The 27670-nt window shown below is 39.0% G+C and overlaps 1 protein-coding gene across 3 annotated transcripts in view; it reads right to left on the bottom strand.

Moving 5' to 3' along the window:
- Rps6kc1 (ribosomal protein S6 kinase C1) overlaps window positions 1–27670 on the bottom strand; it is a 174312-nt gene that overhangs the window by 94366 nt on the left and 52276 nt on the right. For 2 of the 3 annotated variants that reach the window (XM_023710208.1, XM_023710209.1), the window contains exon 1: window positions 12886–13241. In XM_023710208.1, coding sequence (XP_023565976.1) covers window positions 12886–13174 — 289 coding nt within the window. In that variant the 5' untranslated portion in view covers window positions 13175–13241. Of the gene's footprint in view, window positions 1–2385; window positions 2396–3416; window positions 3444–4471; window positions 4492–12885; window positions 13242–22116; window positions 22132–27670 lie in introns of those variants that run through there. The other variant, XM_023710212.1, reaches the window with a different exon arrangement.

Raw genomic sequence — 27670 nt, 5'->3', positions numbered from 1 at the left:
AAAAAAAAAAAGAATCCAGTGTAGTATATTTAAAATGGAGTTAGGGCCAACCAGGAATACAATGTCCAGAAAAACTATCTTTCAACAATAAAGACCACAAAAGGTATTCCCAGACTAAGAGAATTTGTTGCTAGCAGACTCATCTATCAAAAGAGACTTTGAGGAAAAAAAAAAAAAAAAAGACAAGCATGGTACACACACCTGTAATTCTAGCACTGGGGAGGCTGAAACAAAATGATCATGAGTTCAAGACCAGCTTGGACACAAAACAAGACTGTCTCAGAAGTCAGAAAAAGGAGGGAAGATGTAAATGTGAATATACTACAAATGTAATTTCCCTAAATTCTTATCCAAATGTTTAAAACAGTGTTTAGGGTCAGCAAGACAGCTCAGCAGACTAAAGCGCCTGCTTAGGCAAGCACAAGGTTCAGAGTTTAATCCCTAGCACCATGCCAAAAAAAAAAAAGATATAACCTACACAACAATAACAGCAAAAGGGAGAGAGAATGGAAAGAAGTCACACTGGAATATCATTAGAATCAGAATAATCCTGCTGTGACGTCAAAATTTTTAAATTAAAGGCTTATTATAACTGTATGCTCAAATTTGTATAATATTAAGAAAAAACAGTACACTAAGACATATCTATTTACCAGAAGAAAATAAAAGACATAAAACATGAGACACACAGAAAATAATAAGATAGCAGAAATAACTCTGAGCCAGGTATGATGATAAACACCTATAATTCCAGCACTCAGAAGACTGAGGCAGGAGGATCACTGGGCGCTTGAGACCACTCTGGGCTACAAAGTGAGGTCAAGGCCAGCCAGAGCTGTGCAGCAAGACCCTATCTCAAAAAGAAAAAGAAAAGAAACAACTCTAGCCATACTAAAAAGTGCATTAATGTATGTCAATTAAATATGCAAATCAAAAGCAAAACCTAAGGCTGGATTACAAAACAACAACAACCACAAGATCCAACTATATCTTGTTCAGACAAGATACACTATGATTCAAAGAAACAAGCAGGTTGAAAGTAAAAAAATAGAAAAAGATATACCAGAAAGTAATTATAAGCTACATAGAATAGCTATAGTAATAAGCAGCAAAATGTATTGAAGAACAAAATATTACTGGAGACAAAAACAATCATAATGTGAAAAAGATTTATGAAGAAGATATAACAATCATCAACATGCATGCACCCAATAACAGAGTCCGAAAATAAATGAAAAAAATACAGAAATAGACTAGTCACCAATACTAATCAAACATCTCAGTAACTGCTAGAATAAAGAGAAAACTGAAAATAGTGTCAAAGAACTGCACACTATTATCAAGCAACCTGAGCTAACCGACGTGTACAGAATGAATACTCAATAACCGGTAACACATGCTAGGCCACAAAACAAGTCACAGAACAAGTCCTAATAAGTATAAACTAATCAAAACCACATAAATTATATTCAATAACGATAACAAACCAAAAATCAATAACAAAAGAAATTTTGGAAAAATCCACAAATCATTGAAAATTAAAGAACACATTAATACATGAATCAAAGAACAAGCTACAAAATAGAAACTACTTCAAGCTGAAGGAAAATGAAAGCAACAGATCAATATATATGAGATGCAAAAGCAGTGTTCAAAGGAACACAAATGTCAGCTTTAAACACCTACATTGAAAAGATGATCTCAAATCAACAACCTAAGCTTCCACCTCTTAAGATGAAATTTAAACAATAAAGAACAGACTATACAAAGACAGGCAGGAAAAGAAACCAGTAAAACAAAAGAGGGAAAAACTACATAGAAGATGAAATAAAAACTCAATCCTTTGAAAATATAACAAAATCAACAAGCCATTAGCTAGCCTGACCAAGGGAAAGAAAAGATAGCACAGTCAATATAATGGGCATATTCAAATTTAAGTTAACAATTTCTCATTTTGCCTTCATTTTCAAAAGCTTTTCACTAGGTACAGAATTCTCAAAAGGCAGACTTTTTCCCCTTCCCCTGCATTACATGGAGTTTATATTCATCCTGAAATGATTCCTCTTATTTGTGCAGTTTCCAACAAGAAACCTGATGTTATTTACTTCATGTACATAAGTGTCTTGCATCATATTTCTACTGTACAGTGCTATTTTGGATAGTTATTGAAGTCATATAACTCTGAAGTCACCTAAGGAAATTCAGTGAGGAGTCTAAAAAGCTTGAAGACAAAGTCTCAATGAACTTTAGTACTTAAAGACCAAGGGAAGAAAGAAGATGGCAAAGCAAACTCCAACATTTCAGCCTAAGAATTAGAAAACCAAGAATGTATGTATGGGGTCACTAAAATAACCAGTGTTATAGGAAGTAGAGTTTGCACAAAACAGTCCCTATGCTTTGTGGCTATGCGAGTTAACACATGAACATTAAGGATGAATAACAACAACAACCAAAAAAAAAAAAAAAAAATGCTGAAGATAAAGGCCTCGTAACAATGAACTCATGATGGTTACCATGGCTGGTTTCTCAAAACACACCTGCACAGATGTCATGGAACTCAACTGACCTGGCATGCTCAGTGACACTACAAACCTTCTACAATCTCTTTCCTGTATCACTAGATCATTTCATGTAAAAGCACTATTACTACCTATCCCATATGTGCCTCTTGCTCTTTATTCCTTATTTCCTATTATTCCTTCCAATCTGATTTCCTATTGCCCAGGTAAAGATGGGCCTTTTATCAGCAACATAGATCAGGGCATTATTTGCTCCCAAAATATTAAACCAATCAACTACAATAAAAATGTCCAATTTAGGATTCTTCGTAATCTCTGCTTTTACTTCACGCACATATTCAATGTGTGTTCTCCACTGACCTACAAGGTACTTTTGTAGAGGGAATAGTTATCTCTGGCCTGGACTGATTAAAGAAAGATTAACTATTTTTTGGCATGACTTTACTATATTTGATGGCTTTTCTCATACACTTTAATAAATTAATCAGAGAATGATCAATCACACCAAACACAATGCAAAATCAATTTTAAGAAATGACAGAAAATAAAGTTGGAACTGCTAGAAGGTGAGAAAATTTCCTGCAAACATGAAAAAAGCAGCAATGTTATCAATCACTACATCAGGAAGCCCTTAGATTAGTTTTGAATGTATTAAGCACCATATTTCAAAGCCCTGTAATAAAATGATCAAAAAGGCAGAGTGTGCCTCTTTCCCATCTTGCAAGATAACAGGTAAAAAAAACTGAGAAGCCAGACACTAAAGAGAAGAAACCTGAAGTCAAGAAGGCTGCTGCCAGTGGTACTGGTAAAAAGGGTAAGGTGAAGGCAAAAAAGTCCAAGAAGGGGCAGCCCCATTGCAGCCAAAATCCTGTCCTGATTAGAGGAATTGATAGATACCCCCGATCGCTATGTATTCCAGAAGGGCTTTGTATAAGAGAAAGTACACAGCTGCTAAATCAAAGTTTAAGAAGAAAAAGAAGGAGAAAGTTCTTGCTATGATCACAAAACCAGTTGGTGGGGACAAGAATGGAGGTACCCAGGTGGTTAAGCTTCGAATAATGCCTAGATACTACCCTACTGAAGATGTGTCCCAAAAGCTCTTGAGCCACTGCAAGAAACCCTTCAGTCAGCATGTGCAGAAACTTCCAGCTAGCATCCCTCCCGGCACCATCTTGATCATTTTCACCGGGTGTCACAGAGGCAAGAGTGGTCTTCCTGAAGCAGTTGGCCAGTGGCTTGCTCCTTGTGACTGGGCCTCTTAGCCTTAATCGTGTTCCTCTATGCAGAACACACCAGAAATTTGTCAGTGCCACCTCTACAAAAATTGATATCAGCAAAGTGAAAACTCCCAAACACCTCACTGATGCTTACTTCAAGAAGCAGCTGTGGAAACCCAGACACCAGGAGGGTGAGATCTTCGACATCAAGAAAGAGAGATACCAGATTTCAGAGCAGCGCAAGGTGGATCAGGAAGTGGTGGACTCAGATTTTAGCAAAAAATCAAAGCTATTCCTCAGCTTTGGGGCTGAGATCTGTTTTTGCTCTGACAAATGGAATTTATCCTCATAAATTAGTGTTCTAAATTTCTTACTAAGAACCTAGTTAAATAACTAATATTTTTTTTAAAAAAAGTGGTTTGGCTATAAAGAAATCCTCAACATATTTCAAATAAGTAAAATAACTCAGACTAAATTCTTTAAACATCATGGAATTAAGCCTAGAAATCAGTAACAAAGGATAATGAGGAAAACTACAACTGCCAGAAAATTAAAAATGTCCTAAGTAATTCACAGGTGCAGCAGGTAGGGTAATGAATGAATCCTTAAAGATGTCAACAGCCTATGGCTACAGTCTGTGAAATATGTTGCTTTACTTGGTTAAAGAAATTTTACAAATATGATTAAGATTAAGATCTTGGCATAGGGCAGTTATCCTGGATTGTTCACGTGGACCCAACCAAATCACTGCAGTCCTTAAAATCAGATAACCTTTCTTGAAAGGGAAGTATGAGGTCAGAGTGAGATGTAACTATGGAAGACCAACAAGAGGGATGCAAGACTGCCAGCTCTGAAGATGGAGGAAGAGGACAACCAGAAGCCAGAGGCCTGGACAGGCCTCTAGAAGTAGAGAAACAGATTCTCCATGAGTCTCCAAAAAAGACAGTCCTGCTCACACCCGAAGTTTAGCCCAGTGAGACTTGTGTCAAATTTCTAACCCCTAACCATAAAATAATAAATTTGCGTTGCAAGTCTTCATGGTGATTTTTATAGTAGCGAAAGAAAATAGAATGAGATTTTAAAGGGAGAAAATATTTGAACTGGTAATAAATAAAATATATCAAAGCCTATGGAATATAGCTAAAGAAGCACTTAGAAAGTTTATAATCCTAAATGTATATAGAAAAAAAGGATAAAACTCAACTACGTAAGCTTCTAGCTCAAAAATAAAATGTCCATCCTTAAAAAGAAAAACAAAGGAAAAGATCATAAAATAAAAAACACACAATAGTCAAAAAGGAGTCAGTCAAGAGTTGATTCTTCTGGTCGGGGCACAGCTCAGCAGCACAGTGCTTACATGGCAAGTGCAAGGTCTTGAGTTGGATTCTAAGTGCAAAGAAAAGGGCTGATTCTTTTAAGATTAATCAAGCTGATAAATCCCTCATATGATTAAAATTAAAAGAAAAATACAACCAATAGCAAAAAAAGACCCTACAGATGTCTAATCATACTACAATTAACAAATGTGACCATTTGTGTGAAACAAATTCCTTAGAGGATATAATACAGCAACACTGACAAAAAGAGAAATATATATCATTTTAATAGATATTCAATTTTAACAGTTGGTTTTCTCATTTAAAAAAGTGAACCCACAATTAGAATGTTTCCCATACAATTCCTCTCAAATTTGTCAAGTGTAATAACTGTCTATAACTATTTAGAAGACTAATCCTATTTCCTGGTTAGGCAAACTATGAGATAAAGGTAATGATGTCCATAATTGACTTTTAAACACAGTGAATATAAATACATTTGAAAAATACACATATTCAAAATTATGCATAAAGATTGACAATTGAATGCAATGATGTATAATAACAACAATATATATTACAATTCAATAAAGTTTTTAAACATTCCAAAAATCCATGTGGACTGTCAGGCCTGGAGGATAGCGGTAGTCAACCAAATTCAAATCTCCCCACACAACTTTTCCAAAAAAAAAATCAAGAAAACCAGTAAATCCCCACGTGACCCACATTTTTCAGTGTTATCAAGAAACAAAGAAACATGAAGAAGGCCAAACCAACAGAAAGGATGGTGTCGAGGAAACACTCCCCTGCAAAAAAGAACACAAAGTCAAAAATGCAGGCCTCACCACTCCACACTGTTAAACCACCAGGACGGCAACCTTTCTTGGAGAAAGAAGGACTAGAAATGGAGAGAAGGAAGCATCTAAGGTGCTGATCAAATGCCACCTCCTGACCCAGGCTAGGTTCCACAGTTTCCCAGGTGTGAAAATACATTCAGCTATATACTTGTGGTATCTCCTTTCTGTATAAATAACTATACTTTCAAAATTTTTTAAAAATCAATATGCCTAAAGTCTAGAAAATTATAGCCTGAGAAACACATAAGAGAAAATTTACAAACAAAGCAAGTTTTTGTTTTTTAAAGATGGGGAAGAGAGTATAATAAATGCCATTGTTGAGTCAGGAAGGGTAAGGGTGACATTTTGATTGGTTTTGTCTGTTCCTCCTTAAGGTCCACTCCTCTCACGTGCTCTAGTTATGCTGTTCAGCTCAAGTGGTGGTGGGTTTATGGGGGACCTTGGTTCACCTGTCCACCTTCCCATCAGTGATCAATTAACTATGACAACCAGGTTAGACGACAGAGTCAGAAGCACATGACCCAGGTGGACCCATCCTATCTGGAACATTCACTACAGCAATAGGGAAATATACCCCCTTCCTCCGGATCCTGAAGATCAAATCAGGGAAAGGAGGTGATTAGTACTGAAGAGTGTACAGAGACGGGGAAACAGGGAGTCCAAGACCAGGCGGCATTTCCTGAACATCTGAACCCAGCCGTCTGTAACCGTGAACCACACTCATTTTTGTAGGCTAACACATCCTTTTCTGTGTGGGCTTCTTTGAGTTGCTTAGGTTTTTGTTACCCATAACTGAAAGAGTCTAGTCTAACACAAAACCTGAAAGAAGGACTGACCTGAGTACAGGGTAACTTAAAAGGCGAACCTTTTCATTTGTGATCATCGGGAACAGAGAAGCTAAGTGTTCTCTCTGAACCCACAAGCTAGTTCCTTCTGAGTTCACTGCCTTAATAATTGCTTTCTCCTGTTGGATCAACTAAAGAAGGAAAAACCACCAAGCTGGTGGGGAAAGAAGGATGGAAGAGTAAGTGGCATATTTAAATCTCTTCAAATCTCTTTTGAAAACTCAATTTTACTGCTTTAACATGCTTTCTCCTGAACAGTTAAGATCCAAGAAATTCTCAACAAGGGTAATTTACTGAATTTCAGTAAAGAATATAGACTCTATTTTATAACAGAAAAGACTTCAGAAAATTTTCATAATAGATATATCTGAATTTTTAATAGTGCTTTCCCCTTGACTCCAGATTAAGATGGATAGGAACTTCAAAAAGCCTCCTTTTCTACTAATTTTACAGGGACAAAATATAGATGAGACATCAACAGGCAAAACTGATTTCAAATTTAGGATATGAATCTCTGTGGTGAGTAGGACTTACGCCAGGATACAAAAGGGGTACAGGGCCAGGGACACAGCTCAGTGGCACAAGTGCCTGCCTGGCAAGAGCATGGTCCTGAGTATGGCTCCTGGTACAAAAAAAAAAAAAAAAAAGATTGGTCCAACATAGTATACACATCAATAAGGCAAAGGAAAAAGATGACCATTTCAGTTGATACAGAAAAATGCATTTGACAAAATCCAACTCCTTTTCATGATGAAAGCATCCATAACCTAGAAATACAAGAGAACATCCCCAATATGATAAAGAGCATCTATGAAAATCAGTAATTAAAGTGATATAATGGTAAAAGACTAAAAGCTTTGCTCATATCATCAGGAATGAGACAAGGATGCCTACCTTTGAAATATTCTCCACTGTACTGAAGTTCTAGCCAGGGCATTAGGCAAGAAAAATAAATAAAAAGTATTCAAATTGAAGTGGAAAACATAAAACTAACTTCATGGATAACATAATCCTATATACAGAAATCCCAAAGAATTCACAGTAAAAGCAAATAGAGCTAAGCAGCAAATTCAACAAGATGGTGAGTAAAGATCAACGCACAAAAAACAGTGGAATCTATATACACAACAGGAAAGAACAATCTGAAGAAAAAAAATGTATTTAAATTCAACTTACAATAGCATTCAACATAACAGAACACCTAGAAATAAATTTAACCCATGAGAAAAAAAGACTCATTCACTGAAAACTACAAAACATTGCTAAAAAGAAATCAAAGAAGATGGTTACAAATAGAAACCGTCTATTCAACAGATTGGAAGACTTAAAACATGTACAGAGTTAACACAATTCTGAGCAAATTTCTAACTGCTTTTTTTTTTAACACAAATGGAAAAGGTCATTCTCAAATTTAGAAACATAAATTTAAACTATGTTAACATTGCAAAGGCCCTAAATTATTGTTAAAATGACACTGAAGAAGAAGAAAAAATTCTCATAGGGGTTCATCAATTTTAAAAAGCTAGGAGTTAGAACATTAAAAAAGGAGACGGTCAAATCACCACTACGCATTTAAAACATAGCTTTGAATCTCGCCAGCCTAGCACTACACTGCACTTTGCACTAACCTAGGCAGTACTGTAAAGAGAAGTAGAAAATACTTCCATAGCATCTTCTGAGTTAGCAATACTGTAAATAACTCAAATAAAATTTAGATTTATATTTTCATACCTGAAATTCAACAATGACTTGCTTTCCTTTACCAAACCATGATACAAATCTTCCTCACATATCTGTCCATTCCCAAGTACACCAGGTTATCCTTTAGGTTTCCAACTCTGAATCAAAGCAACAAACCAACAATCCCAGCTGCTCTCCACAGCACTCAAGTATACCCTGCATACACAGAGATGAGTCCCGTTTACAGAGCCTACACATTCTAGAAGCAACCCTTCAGAGAATGGGTGAGCTCCTACTGGCTATGTCTTGGACAAATCACTTAGTTTATATTAAGTCTTAGTTCTCTTCCCCTGAAAGAACCCTTCAATTTGGAGCCAATCTAAGCAACTCAAAAGAAACCACAAAGTACCTGTGGGTTTCTTATCTCATCAGGAGGCACAGACAAAACCCAGTTAGCCACTGATTGACGCAGTACTTCAACATACAAGGCTACAGATTTTGAAAAATGACACTACAGATCTGCTGCTTCTCCATTTAAAAAGAGTGAAGGTGTCAGAAGTAACATGGCCTCCCTTGAGACACAATGTGCATTTGGAAAGTCCAGGATTAAAATCCTGGCTCTAATCTTATTTTGTCCTCAAGAAAATCACTTCCTTTATGTAAGTCTTAGTTTCCTCCATCTGTAAAATGGGGATTGCAATATCTACCTTACAGATATAACAAACCAATGATTTTGGCACCTGGAACAAACTATATAAAACCAGCTCTCAAATCAATTCTGCAATTCATAATGTGGCACACAGATGGGTGTTACTAACAATGCTCACCATCTGGTAGCTTCCTATTTTAAATAATTATTCTTGCTAAGTAGGTGCCAACTTTTAGAATCATTATATTAAATGTTTGCACCCTCCCGATTTTGGTATCCTTAGACAAAGCCCAGTATGACCAGCCATAGCTACACTCTTAGGAGATTATTCTGGAGATTCAAAATAACAAAAGAAAAACATTTTGTGCAGCAACAGGAGTATGACAGATATCAAGTCATTATTATTTAAGCATTTCATCACTAATACCTTTATGTAATCCATTTACCACTCTACATAACTGAACTATTCCAGTAAGACTATCCTGAAATAGAGACTAATCCTATCAGTCACTTCCAATAATGTATAAACAAGATAGGAATAAAAAGATAATTGCTGAAACATTCTCTTCAAAGATTCAAGTTGATCTCTTCAACCTTGACCTTTGGAGCTTCCCTCTTCAATCCACAAAGACCTGGGAATGTAGAAGAGTACACAGCACCTTCATTTCAAGAAGCATTTCTAGACTAAGGGAAGAAGTAAACTGCCAAGTTCCAAAGAGAATTCAAAGTTAAGGGCATGCTTCTCTGAGCAGGTGGGCACAGAGAACAGTTGCTATTGTGCTGTGCATGGAGGCTCGGATGCACACACACAGGGGACATCAGAAAAACATCAAGCCACCTTTATAGAACTACTACCAATCAGATAAGCTCCTTTATCAAGAATAGTTTAGCAATAAAATAACAAGTTTCCAACCCATGACAATCTCATATAAAGCATTCCTACTTAGTGCTAAAAGACTATTTTCTCTAGATTATCAGACATCAAGAAGCACTTATCATGAAGTGTGGCAACTCAACCCATCACAAGAACTGTTAAGATAATTAAATTAAAATCATTTATACATATTATCAAATCTAATGGTGTTTCAGCAACAGTTTTGTCACACTAGGATAAACTTACCCCAAGGAAATGTACTTGCTGAGCATAACTATCAAATCAAGCTCACAAGCTAGAACCCCTAACTTTCCCACAAATTCAAGGATAATGCCATGTATCTGTTGGGTGGTGACTAAGATACTAAATAGAATCCTGACTGAAAACACTACTCTGACTTTACATGTTACACACAGTCAAGTGTACAACCACCAGGATTAAAACAAATTCTTTTGTACATTGCCAAAAAATTAAGTCTGAAGATAACAGGTAAGTTCTTTAAAAATCAGAAAAAAATTAGAATTTTGTGATTGTGGTTGATATACTTGTCTCAATAAAACTGACCATGTTATAAATAAACAATAAAAGGCTAAAAATAATAAATCAATTCTTAGCTTTCTGGATTCAATGGCATATTAACAACAAAACCCAATCCAGAGTAGGAATGGGTATTGCAGTTTCAGAAAGACAGAAATACATTAAAAAGGAGACTATGCTTAAATGATTAACACTCCTTAAGACAGAAGTCTAGTAGATTTAGTATCAAGTTCCAGTGGGAAAATAATTCACGAAAATAATCACCAAAAGAACGAAACGAAGTACTTTTCCTTATTTGCTGTCATGCACCAATAATTTCATTGTGAAGCAACGATTTTTATTTTTTGGTGCCATCAAGTGGTAACACTATGAAGTGTTCTGAGATTAAATGCAGCTAATTTTTAAACAGAAAGATTTCATACCAATATGTTTGCCGATCTCAACTAAACACCAGTGAAATTGTAGCAGATAATTATCTGGAAAAGGAGAATCAGAGCAGATTTTTTGCAACTACTCCTCATTATAAACTCCCAAGTCAGAATCAGAGTTAAGGCAAAGAATGAAAGTGAATGGAAGTTTAAATGCCCCACTAGCAAACAAACTCCAACAGACTATGGAGCCATTTCAAAAACAAAATCAGTAGGAAAACCAGGAAAACAAGGAACCCCAGTATTTGATTCCCAATTAGAAACCCAATCACAATTTATAGCTCAAGTTACATAAAATTTAATAGGAAATGAATATTATAATCAATTATTTGAAATTGTGTGTCAACAGATTTCAAACAATTGTATATCAGCAACTTCAATAAGGCAATAATTACTAAACAAATAACAAGATTCCACACAAAGCTTTTAATCCCCAGATCCACTCAAATACCTATAGACAGCAATTGTGAAATCTGAATTTCCAGCTAAAGATGGCAAGTTAAAAACATTAGGAGAGCTTCACCTGACTAATACGGGAGCAAAGAATGTGCTTAAGGCAAAACCCCACAAGAACAAAGAGACCAAGGGAGAAGACAGCAGCAGGAAGAATTTAGAAGTTAGAAACTACACAGCCAAGTGACACCTAACAGGAAGCTCGAGAAGCTGGAGGACTTACAAAGCACAATAGACAGCTATGAACAGAGGACAGAAAGCTGGAAACTGACTGGCTCGATACACTGGGTAAGAAGCAGCTCACACACATACTCCCTATTCACAGGCTGGAATGCATCCTTACACCTCCACACTGCAAGACTTAAGTTTATACTTAGGAAGAGTAAAGTAGGGCTGGAGAGATAGCTCAGCAGAATAAGCACTTGCCTGGCAAGCACAACATCCTGAGTTCAATCCCCAGTACCACAAAAAAAATAAATAAATAAATAAATAAAAGAGCAAAGTGGAAGATTGAATACAGGCTGGCAGGCACAGTGAAGGCGTGTCCTGCGGTAACATGTGTTAGTAAGCTGAATAGCACCGACGGACGAAGAGCGAAAATGAAAAAGGTATTCTTTCTGGAAAGAAAAGCACTGGAACAAAGTCACATCAATCTCTGATTAGTGTGTCCAAATAAGTCACATAACTAACTGCAGCATGCCTCATTCAAAAAACAAAAGATGATGCTTTTTTTAAAAAAAGTTCTACTTTTTCAATGATGTACATTTAACTCTGTATGTTCTATATCATCTAAATTAATTAGATGAGTTTACTGCAACTGATGAAGAACACAAAAACATTTTATACTCTAGTTTAAAAAGCCCATTTTGGGCTGAGTAGATAGCATAGCGATCTAAGCACCTGCCTGGCAAGCACAAGGACCCAGCTTCGATCCCCAGTACTACTGGCCACTGAAACTGGCATGGTGGTGCACACCTGTAACCTCTGCACTGGAGCGGCTGAGACAGGAAGATCAGCAGGAGTGTGAGCTGCATAGTGAGACCCTGTACCAAATAAATAAATAAATAATTTTTTTAAAGTCTATTTCATTTTCTCCCTTTCAGCTGCTCAAAGCAAATGTGCTAAAAAGTCTCTGTCAATAATCCCGGTGAAGAACACAGTCACATGGGAAAAGACAAATAATTATTTCTCCAAGAGACTTGGAGACTTGTTGATTTTTTTTTTAAAGAATCCCACTTTTTATAGATCAACTGATCAAAGTATTGAGTTAAACATCTCTGATAATATCATTTAAGATTTAATAATTTCTCAACCAGAGATGTAGCTCAGTGGCACGCTGCTCAGCAAGCGTGAAGTCATGAGCTTGATTCCTATACCAAAAAAAAAAAGAAAAATTTAGTGATTTTTCATTTTCAATCTTTTTTCAACACTGGATTATGAAGATATAATTACATATTCATGCCTTTCTGCAGATACCAACATAACATATCACGATGTGTTAAAGCTGTACCTTGAACACCTTCTAGGAGCAGGTCAACTCCCTTCCTATAAAAGTCAGAAGCTGCTTCATAGTCGTCTTCCTCTTCCTTTTTCAAGGCCAGTTTTATTAATTCCCCTGCTTTCTCCAAATAATCTCTCTTGCCAAGTTTAGGTTTTAAACTGCCAGGAAAGAGGCTACGACTCTCCCGTTCTTCTGTTTTGTTCTGTTCGCTGTCAGAAGCAATGGCCCCTAATGCTGAAGAATCCGAAGAAAGACTGAGACCAAAAGTTCTAATGGGAGAATTTCGACTGGAAGCCATTCCATCGTCTAACTCAGCAAGAGAATCCGCATCGACAGTAAGAGATACCAGATCGCTGTCACTGGAGAAGCCTAGAAATGGGATCACAACAGTAAACATATTAAATTCGGCATCACCAAAGAATACAAATCACACTACTCACTTTTTATGCCATCCTATTCAGTTAGGAAGGCTATAATGTACCGAAGGAAGTCAGTGTCCTGCAATTGGCTTTTGTTTAGTTCATTCACTTTTACATTGTCTCTTTATAGCTCTGGAAGATAATCTTGCTTTAATCACCAAACTAAAATTGAAGGAGGGGCCAGGGAGATGGCTCAGTGGAATAAGTACTTCCCTGACAAACACAAGGGCCTGAGTTCAATCCCCAGTTCCGCAAAAATAAATAAATAAATAAAATTGAAGGAAAGTCTCTATCTAGCCTCACCATCAAAAAGAGCCTTTGAAGGGCTGGCCAGATAGTTCAGCAGATTAAAGTACCTGCTTAGGCAGGTGCAGCAACTGGGGTTCAATACCCCACATGCCGTGCCTGCCCCCAGGCCATGTGGCGTGTACTTGTAATCCCAGTGCTAGGGAGGCTGAAACAGGACGACCACTAGGAGTCCAATCTGTGTAGTGGGACCCTGTAGACCCTGTACTAAATACATTAAAATAAAAGCCTGTGGCTGTGGGTGCTGCACTATCTCAGTCCTTGCCCCATTCCCTGCCTTCCTTTCCAGGAACCCTCAGGCATAGTCACGGCACACCAACAAAACAGCTCTTCAAGTCTGCAGTAAAAAAATGGCCTCAAAAAAAAAAAAAAGAAAAGAAAAGAAAAGAGCCTGTGAATCAAACATAGTGGCACACACCTGTAACCTCAGCACTTGGGAGGTGAGACCATGTCTCAGAAAACTCAAAAGAAATGACTGGGCAGCATTCAATGTTTGATTTGCAATTATACTACAAAGATACTCTGACAAAATCATCGTGTCACTGAAAAAAGAGGCACGAAGATGAATGGAACAGACTATTAGATATAGACACAACTACAAACACCCTTAGTTACCTTATCTTTGACAAAGGGACCAAACATGTTCAGAGGAAGAGGGATAGACTCTTTCACAAATGGTGCTGGAAAAACTGGTTCTCCAATGCCCCAATAATTAATTAATAATCAACCTCAACCTATCACCATGCACTAAAGTCAAAGAAGAATAAAGATGTAAACATTAAAGCAGAAACAATAAATGTATGAAGAGATATTAGTGAACAAAACCCAAACCGCATGAGAAATACGAGCATCTGGGATCTCATGTTATTGAGAATTTTCAGCACCTCAAAAGAAATCACCAACCTAGTGAAACCCAACCCACGACTTGGGACAACAATATATGTATTTAATAAAGTGTCCCACTCTGCCGTTCAAAAAAAAAAAAAAATGAAAAGAACCTTTACCACAAGTCTTGCAAACTGTTCACAGAAAACAACTGCCTGGACACACAGCTGCTGTAAACAGCTCTATGGTAAGGGGAGAAGAATAAAAGCTTTGGAGTAAGCTAAAGACAGCACCTGACTCTCAGCTCCTAAAACTTACAGAGTGGTCAACGACAGTCATTTCTTAATAATTTGCTTAATATGAAAGGTTTTAAATGAGGAATGCAGTTAATGCATTTAAATCACAACAACAGATAGCTTTTGCACATGTGGATTATACCTATAAATATTTACCAATATTGTACTGATTTAAGAAAGACGAAGTAAAACATTGAGTATTACATATTAACATAAACTGCATGAAAAATAAATATATTTGCCGAAACAAAAAAATAAGAGAAGTAGCACTCTTCCACATTTTTACAAATCATGCTAACATCTGGCTTAACAGAAAAAGACTAGATTCTCATATCTGACTAGACAATATCTGTCCTCATATGTTATTTTGATCAAAAAAGAAGAAAATGTCACATGGATATATAAGTGAAAAAAAACAAGTGTTTTTTTAGCCTTTGTAGGTAGCTGTGGATATTTTTTTTTGATACTACACCAAAAATTCTCAAGGAAAAAACTTCTTTAAAGCTAGATATAATATGGAATATAAAATCTTATTAATGAAATTTCTGTCTTCATTACAGCTGAGTCCAGCGGCCTACTTGTACACAGAATGGATCTATGACCCAAGCCTGAGTATGTAACACACAGGCCATTTAAAAAATACTGGTTCCCTGAGTTACACAAATCTCCCAAATGCTGACACCACATTTCATTATCACAATATCCCCCCAAAATCACATTTGCTGAAAATATCACATGTCTGATCAGAAAATTCTTACATACTGGGAAACAGCTGAACTCAAAGTGGTAGAAGTCATCCCAAATTCCTCCTTCTGTGTGGCTGAAAACTCATTGGCAACAAATACTATCAATTGTTTTCCTTAAAGTGTCTACTACCTTCAGTCACTTTCAGGAAAAATAAACTGCCAAATACCCAAGTTTGAGTAACAAAAGGGTCAACGGTTTCTAGCAATATGCCGTCTGATGAAAACCACAGGCAGTTCACCTCGGGGTTCCAACCACTGTCTCCAAATGAGCCAGCCACCTGAGTGCAGGTCTGCAGAGCGCTTTAGGTGTACTTTAGGTGTACTTCCACTTTGCCACACACAATGTTAAAACAGACATGGACCCAAAGGTGGAGATTTAATGAGCTAACAGTCTTTACTGCTTTGCCAAGGTCGTTCTGAGGAGGAATTAGCACTGGTTTTGCTGCAAGCATGGCAATGTCTGTCGCTACCATTTGGGGTCACTGCCCTGACCTCTAGAGACAGCAGTTTACTCGGACAGCTTTGCGTGATGAGTGCAAAGGTCAGCGGGGCAACAATGCCCCAATCTTACAAAATGGTTTCTGCTCTCCGGTCCCCCGAAAAGACCCTCAGGAGCACCCGGAGGTCTGAAAACCACACTCACACAAGCAAAGATTCACAGTCCAGGTACAGAAAAAAAAACAGTTGGACACAGCTACAGGTATGAGACTGAGTCACCCTACTAACTGCCAAATTTCTCAGGAAAGAAAATTATTTCCTCAGGGTTAAATACTAACTCAAAACTGACGGCGGATCATACTACACAATTCTATGATTGTAAGATCAGGGATCAGAACATTTTTCTGTAAGAGCCAGCATGCAAACATGCTAGGCTCTGTCAGCCACCTGGTATCTGTCACAGCCACTCAACTTTGCCTTGGAGTACAAAAGCACCTCTAAGACACTAAGTAAGTGGGCAAGTATGGCTGTGCTTTAATATGACTTTACTTATGGACACTGAAACTTTAATTCTGTATCATTTTCACAGTGCAATATAATATTCTCTCGGCATTTTTTAACCACTGAGAGAACATGAAAACCACTCCTAGCACAAAGGCCATATGCAATGGATGGCTGCCAGATCTGGCCCCGGGGCCATGGTCTGCCGACCTCTATGACTGCACCCAAGGTGCTTACTTCATATCAAATTGAGTAAGGTAGGGCAAAAAGCTGTCACTGGAAGCTAAGCTCAACTTTCCAATCAGCTTTAGACACTACTTTGGCACCCTCCCCATATGTCCTTATTTTCAGTTTTTTTCAAATCCTTCTGATAGGTTTTGAATGTGTCACAGCAGAAAAACAGGTAGAAGGGAAAAGGGAAAAGGGGCTTTATTACAAAGGGAAAGGAGCTTCACTATCTTGGAGGACACGGAGAGAATTTGGGAAGACAAGGAATTCTCTGGACTGGAACAAAGGGAAGCCGAGGCTTTTACGGCCTTTGGCCAGGGGCGGGGCTTGAGGGGGATGTCTAGATACACCTGAGGAGCTCACTGGGGCCTTCCCTGAGGTGGCAGGAAAGGTAAAAGGAGACTGAACCCTGGGCTGAGTTGGAGAAGAAGGGGGGAGGTGGTCTCTGGGAAGATAAGCTATTGTTTTAGGGACTTCAGCCATATTGGATGACCACCATAATAATTCAGCAATTCATACTAGGGCCAGAACCTATCACCTTTGAATCCCCATAATGAACTGATTCTCTTCCCTCAAACCAAGAGATTTCATGAACCCCACACAATCTCGACTGGGATTCACAGGACCTGGTGAAAGAGTTTCAATTGTCTGCCTTTCAGCCTACAGACAGTACTTCATACTCACAATCTATTCCAACAATCTCAAAAGTTATTTGTCCACTATTCTGAGAAGTATGGGAAACTTTTGAAGAGATTTTTAAAATGTTGTATGTATTTCAATGCAACTTTGGTCCTCACAATGGCACGGTCATATAATGTAGTACACTGAAATTAACACACAATTTAGTTGGGAAAGAAAATGCCACCTTATACAGCTAATCACAGAAGAAAGGAAGTGCTGCACTACGGGTCTATGGTCTGTCCTCCAGCACCATGCCACTGTAACCTTCACACCGTCTATCACGTTGTTCTGTCTCACGCTATCCCTGGTTTTCATTTCTACCAAGAACAATAACACCAAAGGGCAAAAGGATAGAGTTATGTGTAGTTTTTTGGCTTCTGACTACAAAAAGCTAGGAACACAGTCATACTTCCTTTTACCTTTGCAACCCTATTTTATCAGTAAAGAGAATCATGATTAAACGAAATTATACCAGAAAAGTATGAGCATCAAATCACCTAGGGAGAAACAACGTTCTATACAAAAACGTTTCATTTTTAAATTCTACCTAATTTCTTCCTTTCTTTTTTGTTTGTTTGTGGTACCAGGGATCAAACTCAGGACCTCCTGCTTGCTACGCAAGCACTTATTCCATAGAGCTATCTCCCCGCCCCAAGTGCTTGCTACGCAAGCACTTATTCCATAGAGCTATCTCCCCGCCCCAAAAGTTTTGTGGGGTTTTTGTTGTTGTTGTTTTGTTTTGTTTTGTTTTTAGTGTATTTCATATAGGGTCTACAAGGTCTCACACACAGATTGGACTCATAGTGACTCTTCTGTTTTCAGCCTCCTAAGAATTGGGATTACGGGTGTGTATGACCACATGAGTCTCAATCTCTGTCTCAGTGTGCCCTGGGGGAGGTACAGACACAGCAAGCTCAGGATCAAACTCCAGTCCGTGTGCTTGCCTAAGCAGGCGCTTTAGTCCACTGCACTACGTGGCCAGCTCTTCTAAATGAAGTTTTTTTACAAGCAAACAAACAATCAAAAAATGCAAGTGGGTTAGGAAGAGGCACATTTTTGCCAAATTGGGAGAAACAAAATGAAAAAAGACTGGTTCACCTTTTTGGAGGACAATTTGGCAATGCATAGCGAAAGCACAAATATTACTTTTATCTCTAACCTGAAAATTCAGTAGGTATACCAAATTCAACCAGAGATATACAAACAGATCTATGTACATGAATGTCCATGAAAAAAACGTGGAACTTATGAGAAGGCATCAATTACTAATAACAGGTAATCATGGCACCTTTTCACAATAAAATGTTATACAACCATTAAAAATCATACTATGGAACAGTGCTTAATGCTGAGGTATTCATGATGTATCATATAAAAATGTCTCAGTGCAAAACACTATGTATACCATAATTCTAAGCTTAAAACACAAATGTACATGGGACAAAGAAGCTACAAGGACAGATGAAATATTAATAGTAATCTTCCCTGTTTGGTAAGACTATAGGTAACTGTACTATGAACTTTACAACATTCGTGGTGTGCAGCAAGCCCTAAAGCTCCATATATGAAAAATATCAAAGGAGATGCTACAAGGTCTAAAACTAGGGATTTGCTTGAGAATAAAGTTATAAATATTGCTGAAGACATCTTCGTGGCCACACAACACAGCTAATTGTTTTCTAATATGTGCTGATAGACTTTTCCCATATTTTAATTTCTCAATTCCTCTTCAATGGAGTGTTCTCCAAGGTGTTCATGGAGCATTTGTTTTGTTTTGTTTTTCCTTTTGGTAAAAGGAAAAAGACCACAGGACCTCACCCACGCTAGGCAGGAACTCTGCAACTGAGCTCAGCTAGACCAACAGCCTCAGGATGATGTCCTGCCACACCTGAAAATGAAATGTCTGCAAAGGCCTGTATGCTCAAGGCATGTCCCCAACCCATGGTGCTACTGGCAGATGGGGGAAAGAAACTAAACAACCAGGGCCTGCTCCTGAAGGAGACGTGAGGCCTTGGCCCCTCCCCTTTCGTGCCTCCTTGCTGCCATGGGGTGAGTGGTATCCTGTGCAGCCTGCTTCCACCATGATGTTCTGTCTCACTGCAGGCCCACAAGCCAAAGCAACTGGGCCATGTACTGTAACCTCTGAAACCGTGAGCCACAAAACTAATCATATTTTAAAACTGCTTTCCCCTCTACAGCAATGAACCCCATTTATGACATATGAACATCCAGACCTGATTTACTTATCTTATATACTGAATACACTTGCTTCATATGGTGGTCCTAGAAATCACGGTCCTACAATTCAACTTGTTTTACACAAAATAACATATAAATGTTACATGAGGTAGAGACTAAAACCCAGAAAGCTCTGAGAGACAAATAAGACCCATGTTCCCGGTTCAAGTAAGCAGGCAAAGTGCTGCGGGTAGGGCAGGCATGGCACTACTGAAATCTGACAGGAGACAGAGGCTCTCTGCCCAAAGTTATGCCCACCTGAAGTCAGTGCACCCTTACAGAGGCCCTCTACACTGTCACAAGAGTACAAGGTGCAGCCTTCAGCAGTAGCACCAAGTCAAACACCTGAAGCGTTGTTGGAAGTGATACAACAGGCAAGTCAGAGGTTCTATGAAAGCACTCTGCCTCCAGGTTCATATCACAGAGATTCTAGTCTCAGGAATATTAGAGGGCCCCAGGTGACTTGTTAGAAAGCCGCGACAGACATGAGGGGTTTATTTAGTATCCCAGTTCACCTACCTACCCTCACCTCTGCGCTTTGAACTGCTTGGAGTAGGGCAGTATAGCAAAATCTGTCTAGGACACTGTGGCTGAAAGGCCCCAAAGGAAAAGGTTGAGCTGCCACAGAAAAAATCTTTATACCAAAAGCTATCAGAAATCTGTATTTGAAGACCATCTGTAAAAAGAGATCAGTTTCCTTTAGAACAACAGGCGGGCTCTCATGGGTGACTATATAAAATCCACTGCCTCATTACTATTAGCTGATAGGCTTCAGTGAACTCTGCGGTTCAAACATTGCCACAGTCAACCAGGGGGAATTTCTCCTTGTCCTAGTGGCAGCGACTCATGCTCCATGCACAAAGCAAGACATCTATCCAGCAGAGCAAAGGCTACGCCACCGTGGAAGGTATACAGATTGGCTTCTGTTAAGAAACGAGCCTTTTCTGACGGGAGGTGAATGCCTCGATGTGGAGCTCCAACCACTCGAGAGTCCCTACGTGACGCCTGCTTGTCACTCAGGAGCAACCACTGGCAGCATCTGAGCTGTGCCTTTGATGATCTGCAATTTTAATAATGTCCTTGGGATATGTTTGTGCCCCACACTTGAGCAGTTAGGAAAACAGCGCCAGAATGTCTGCTGTATAGTCAGTAAGAAACACAGGAAGTTCCAAAAAGAACATATTGATCGTAACTACAATTGAAACTGTTATTGTGAACAGCAGAGTCTATCGCAGGGCTTCCCTCTGCCCCACTGAATCTATACCCTCCTGCTCCCTATAACCTTCCCTGGGCTCTGCAGCATTTTCACCCACCCCGACCAGAGTGCCAGGAGCTGGCGCTGAGCTTTCTAGGCCCAACATGGGTACTCCCTGCCTCCCGCCCAAAATAAAATCTCTCCACGCAGAATACTACATATTCCTCTGAATGTTACCAAACACCTACAGTGTTTAAGACACAAGGTTTACCCCTCTGAAACACCGATGTTTTTACTTATCAAATAAGGCAATTATATCATTTTTACTGTACCTTGTACCTAAAGCCATGATTCCCATGACGTATCACAAATGTTTTATTTGTCCCACCTGATCCTTAAATTCTTAATGCCCAATACTATCCTCAACAGACCTGGGGTTTCCAAGAGTCCTAGATATAAGGTGTATCGTCTGTCTGTCTCTCTCTCTCTCTCTCTCTCTCTCTCTCTCTCTCTCTCTCTCACACACACACACACACACACACACACACACATACACAGTTGTGTTCATTTTGAGAAAAATGACCTGTTCTTACTTTCTATTTATGTTAAGCTCCCCCATTAAGGCAAATTCAACTAGTAAGTGTCAGATACTAAAAGTAGAGTAAATAAGCACTTCACAGGGAAAAACAATAGTTTCTTAACCTGAGTAATACTCTTAACACAGGAAAGTTTAGAATAATCCCAGTTCAGAGATTTAGAGCTCTCATAGTGCCACCTAGTGGGAATGTGTGAAATAAAATTTTACTTTAAATTTAATTACTTTTAATTAGATTTTCTACATTATATTGCACCCTGTACTACATAGGCTTTAACTTAATCTTCAGCATAGATTTAGGGTACTAAAAAAATCAAACAACCACAGAAAGCTGCTGTTCAAAATGATCCTGCCTCAAGATATATAATACACTAAATGAAAATAATACAAATAATAGAAAATGAATCATTTTGATAATAGGTTTTTATCAAATGTAAATAACTACATGCCTTCCTGGCTAGTCCCCCAACATTTTAATATGACACTATTAAATTTAACAGTCTACTACAATCGAGGTGCCGATCTACACATAGGAAAAGTATCACCTTGCTATCCAATACACATATGAATTAGGGCTAGATGTCTTTTGAAGAAATCCATTATGAAACCAGCAATATGTGCTATTCTCAAACATATACCACTTGCCCCAAAGTGGTGGACTCAACATGGCTTCCTCATCGCCACATTATTACCCTGCGCCCTTGAGGAGTTGTTCATCTATAATTTACAGGTTCACCCTCTAAAACCAGTAGATGTTACTACTGCCGGCGACATTAAGAATATCCCCCTTTAAGGGCAGCTACATAGAAGAAGCTGATCTCTCCATCTGTATATGTGGCTATGACCACTGCATTATCTTATCTGCTGCATGCACTTGGAAAACATCCCTCCCAGAACTGAAGCGGAAGTCAGCTAATGTATTAGGAAGAGCGGAAGACACAGGTTCTCCGAGGAGATGGACCCAACACCAAAGGCACTGATATCAAGGCATGGCAGTAAAGCAACTCGTTCCTTCAAGTAGGCCCACAGCTGAGAGCAACACATGCACAGGCACAGGCCCAGTCCCCCGGCGCCACTCTGGGCAGTTGCCCCAAAAGCCACCAAACTTCCAGGCTAAGTTCAATTCCAACAACAGGCTGACACTTAATATGGGAGAAGCAACCAATGAGATCTCCTCTCATCTGGAAGAAAATGCAGCTGTTTTTGACAAAGAGATAAATAATAACAAACATTTTGTTTAAAAAACACAAAACTTGGGGGCCTGGCCCTAGCTCAGTTCTTTAAGTGGCTGCTTCCACAAAGCTGTCAGCCTCAGGTTGCTGTGGTTCCATCCCCACAACTCAAGCCAGCCAAACCTACCCTGAAGGCATTCGGAGCAATAAATAAATAAATAAATAAAAATAAATAAATAACACAAAACAATGGTAATCTATCTAAAACTGATAAACTTTGTAATTTCCAGTTTCATGCTAAAAAGATTTAGTTATTTAAAAATAACTACATTACTGTCTTTATGAAATCCCAAGGAGTCTCTCAATTCTACTATGGTATAAAATAATTTTAATTTCAAAACAAAAACAAAAAAATCACAGACTGTAACATTTTCATCAGAACTTTCATTGCAAAGTAAAGTAGGAAGTGTAGGTTGCACTTCTAAGGAACTAACACAAATAGTGATGGCTTGGTCTCTGCTCTGTTCTCAGAGAAGCAACAAGCACACCGTACACTCTGGCCTGGCCATGGCAGAGGCCCCACGACTGTGTGTGTGTGTGTGTGTGTGTGTGTGTGTGTGTGTGTGTGTGTGTCTGGAAACTCAGCCCTCAGCGTGGTGACAATGAGGCTGTAGGCCCAGCAAGATACGCGGCCCACTGGGAAGGAAAGAGGTCACCAGAGACAGCCCTCTCGGTAAAAACTAATGCCATTCTCCTGGAATCCAAATCAATTCCCAAGCAGTTGGATATTATAAAAAGAGCTTAGGGGCCGGGGAGATGGCTCAGTGGAATAAGCGCTTCCCTGGCAAGCGCAAGGGCCTGAGTTCAATCCCTGGTTCCACAAAAAAAAAAAAAAAGAGCTAGATTTCTCCAGACATGGTGTTACACATCTGCAATCCCAGAACTCTGGGAGGCAGACACACGAGGATTACAAATGCAAGCCCAGTCTGGGCAATTTAGTGACTTAGTGAGACCCTGTCAAAAACACAAAATAAAGGTGCCTGGCAAGCGTAAGGTCTTGAGTTCGATCCCCAGTACCGCAAAAATAAGAAGAAGAAGAAATAAAGGGGTATGGGCGTAGCCCTGGGCTCAACCCTACCACTGGGGACACACACCGAGACCATCCAGCCCCTCGCTTCCTGTCCTGCGCTCTGATCCTCTCACACACAGCCATTTCCCGTGCTTTCTGCTTCCCCACCACACTGTGCTGCAGCCAAAAAGTCCTCATCAGAGCTCAAAGAGATGGACCACACTCCGAGTCTCCAAAACCATGCGCTAAATAAGCCTCTTCTTTATAAAGTACCTGGTCTCAGGTATTTTGTTACTATAATAAAATACAAACCAATATGCCATGTCATTCTAGTTGTAGCTGAAAGAAGCTGTGTGCTAAGATTTGCCCCTCTGGCTCATTCTATTAATTCACAAGAATGAAACATCAAATCCACCTTCAAAATATCAGTTAAAATACTATTCCCAGAGGCACTGTTATAGAGCAAACTGCCTCTCATTTTGGCTTTAAACCCAACCACATGCACCTACCAGTAATCTCTCCACTGCCTCCACTCCTCAGCTCACCCGTGGGCTTGGATGGCTTGCAGCTCTCCTACTTTCTTGCTCACTCCGAGTCACCTCTGTAGTTCCCAGACCTTTTGGCACCAAGTACACCTTTCACTTCCCCACTATGCCAGACAATCTCAGGATATTCAAGCCATTTCCCTCACCAAAACCAACGAATGTGCAAGCCGTCTGAGACGCTCATCTATCTGTATTGGTCAATGAGGCTGTCATTCAGCAGGATGCACTCCAGGCATAAAGGCTGAGAGGGGGCCACAAGCATTAACAGCTTTTCTATCTGCATGCTGTACATTCCTGGAGACCCCAGGGTAGTTAAATAGGGATGGAGCTGAAAAACTGACAGGATAAGAAATCACTGCTGGCTGGTTGTGGTGGCGCACACCCGTAATCCCAGCACTCCAGAGGCTAAGGCCCAAGAATCACTGCATGTTCAAGGCCAACCTGGGCAACAAAGTGAATTCAGGGCCAGCCTGAACTGCAGGTGAAACCCTGTGTCAGAAGAATTTTTAAAAGTCAATGTTAGTTGTAAATGCAATGAGTCTTTTTCTGTCTTTTTAACAAAAATGTTGTTCCCAATTTCTCTCATAAGAGAAATTTGATTTCTAAAAGATAAATCCTCCCAAGGAGCACACTGTTTTAAAAGTTTAGAGATTTAAAAAAATAAAAACAAGGTCTGCAACACCACATAGACCATCTTGCCAGGACAGCCCTAAAGCATGCTCTGGCCTTGCTGACATTATTAACATAACACCAACTTCGCTTTTCAGAAGTATCCCAGCAGACAAACTACAGGTCCACCTTAGCTGTATTTCTGTCAGCACTGAAACAGTTGCTTCACTACACAATGGTCCTTCATTTATATTCCCCTTTTTTGTTTACTTTTGTCAGAGATGGGCATTCCACTGCCATTCAAATACTGTAGGTGCATGAATTCAGCAAAGTAATCCAACATAGTTCAGTAGTCCATAATAGTAGTGGGTTATCCACAGGACTGGCAATATCAGAAGTTGTTGACTTGAGGCTTTTACAGCTCAACATATTAATATGGCTTTACTTTTTGTACCTTGTTTCTATACTTTTCTTCTGGATGGTTAAGACCAAGATAAAGATAAAGACAAAGATAGATAGATATATCTGTATATACAAAATAGCACAGATAGAGCTTTCTCTAAAAAAAAAAAAAAAAGAGCTACTTTCTCTTAGTTCAATGAGAAGAAAGTTTTGAACTAATAGTGCTTAGACAAGATATCATGTCTGCATCTTGTATTATGAATAACTACTAGGAAGACAACAATATGCAATGTATTGATGATTGTAACTGTCCTACTAGCCTGTTTTGAAACTGTCTCATTGCTATTTCTTTCTCAATAAAATTAATTTTTTAAAAAAAGAAAAAAGGAATAGTTGCTTTGATCCCCAGGCCTGCCATGCTGGCCCCGCCCCCAGGGTACGCTGAGACAGCAATTGAGACTGGGCATAGTGGTGCACACCTATAATCCTAGCTCTTGGGAAGCTGTAAACAGGAGAATCACTATGAGTCTGATCTACTAGTGAGACCCTAAACACCCTGTAGACCCTTCCCTAAAATACAGGGGAAAAGACCATGCATGGAGAATAGATATTTTCTCCCTAAAAGCACAACATACCATGAAATTATTGTCAACAATGTTTTTCTATGATGTCTATGCAGAACCAGGATGGAATTAATGGTACTAGGTGCTCAATGGAGGCCTGAGACATGTGACCTCCTCATACTAAATACAACTCCAGGCTTCACCAAATGGACTTGGCTTGTAAGTCAAGGAGAGGTAAATGATTGATAGATAGATAGATAGATCTAAAAGCTACACTAAAAATTCTCAATATGGTAGCACCAAAAAGAGGAAATGAAAAGATTAAATATACCATCCCAGGCTGGGATAATAGTTCAGTGGTCTAGGTGCCTGCCTGGCAAGCACAAGGACCCAAGTTCAATCCCCAGTACCACATGCTCCAGAAACCAGGCGCTCCTTGCCAGCCACCAAAACCAGAAGTGGTGGTGTACCTCTGTAATGCCAGCTCTGAGGAAGCTAAGACAGGAGGATCACTACAAGTCCAAGCTGTGTAGCAAGACCTTCTACCAAATAAATGATTAAATAAATAAAGTATCTTTAAAAAAAATTAGAAAAGAAAAAGTATGGCATCCTACAGGACTCACTACTTTTATCGAACCAGATGGGAATGTCCTGCAACAGATCTGTGTCAATGTAGTTGTCGCTGTCTGTCTGTCTGTGTCTGTGTCTGTGTCTGTGTCTGTGTCTGTGTCTGTCTGTCTGTCTGTCTCTCTCTCTCTCTCTCTCTCTCTCCCCTCCCTCTCCCAGGACAGCACTTCAGGGAGACTGTGGCAATCTCTTACTCATAAAGCATCATTCTCTACCAGTAACTCTCAGTCATGAAAGAGATCAACAAATATGATCTAGTCCAATCTCTTACCTTTTCTTTAAATCAAACCAAATGTTCTTTGAATAAGTCTATTTTCTCTTTAAATTTAGAAATTTATTGTTTAATCCACAAGCTTCCAATAGCTTTAGTTTAAAAAACAAAAACAGTGAAACCAAGACATTATTTCAAAGTTCATGTCTTTCCAGCTTCCAAATACAAGCGCTCTGAACATTATATATCCAAACTGGGATATAAAGAAGAAGAGTAGGACAAAAATGTGAATGGAGCCATGACTTTTCAGAAAACAAAACTGAAGGATCCACCGATCCTTCCTGGGATGAGTTTACTGCCTTTACAAGCAGGGGGAGAGGAGGGAAGGGAGGGGGGTGGTGACTAGGGAGGGAGAAAAGAAAAGAAACCCAGAATCCGGTAGAATCCAATTCCAGTGTTGCTACATATCCGCTTGCTACATATCCATATAGACCTATTTTTTCTTTAAAGACTCATCCCTGTCCTCTAATCATTCTCTTTTAAAATTCCTTAATTTCCCAAAAAGAAAATTAGTAATAAATTTCCAAAGGTACACAGGTTTTTAAAAGCTTCATGTAAATCCGAATATGTGACTTCCAGGAATCAAACAAGATTAAGTATTCTTGAATTAAGCTGATTAAAGGTACAAAAATTGCTTTTGTTTAGATTCATGTTATTATAAGATATATCAAAAACATGAAAACTGCCTTAGGCTTATTCTTTCTGGGTAAATGACTAAATTTTCAAAGCCAGCCTTGATACTCACTGTGTAAAAGTCAGATTCTGCTAAATAAACTTTAGTAAGGCATTTACATGACAAATCGTACAGCCTTGCACACGAGAATGCCTCACTACATTCTAACATACTCACTATACCATGTCACCAAATCGATGACACCAGTGCTTATAGGGGGCTTGCTAATCTATCTACCACTAAGAAAAAAAGATGTCACTTATATATAAGGACTCATCAGCCCAGAATGAGTGCACCCAAATCAGTGAGGTTAAAACAGGGGTTGGGGGCTTCAAACTCCTATGTACATGTATTTTTTTTTAATGCAATATGGTTTATATCTTCTGAAATCACAT

This window comes from Octodon degus, unplaced genomic scaffold (genome assembly GCF_000260255.1).
Source record: "Octodon degus isolate 3935 unplaced genomic scaffold, OctDeg1.0 scaffold00017, whole genome shotgun sequence".
Classification (NCBI taxonomy): Eukaryota; Metazoa; Chordata; class Mammalia; order Rodentia; family Octodontidae; genus Octodon; species Octodon degus.
This window is presented reverse-complemented; position numbering and strand designations above follow the sequence as displayed.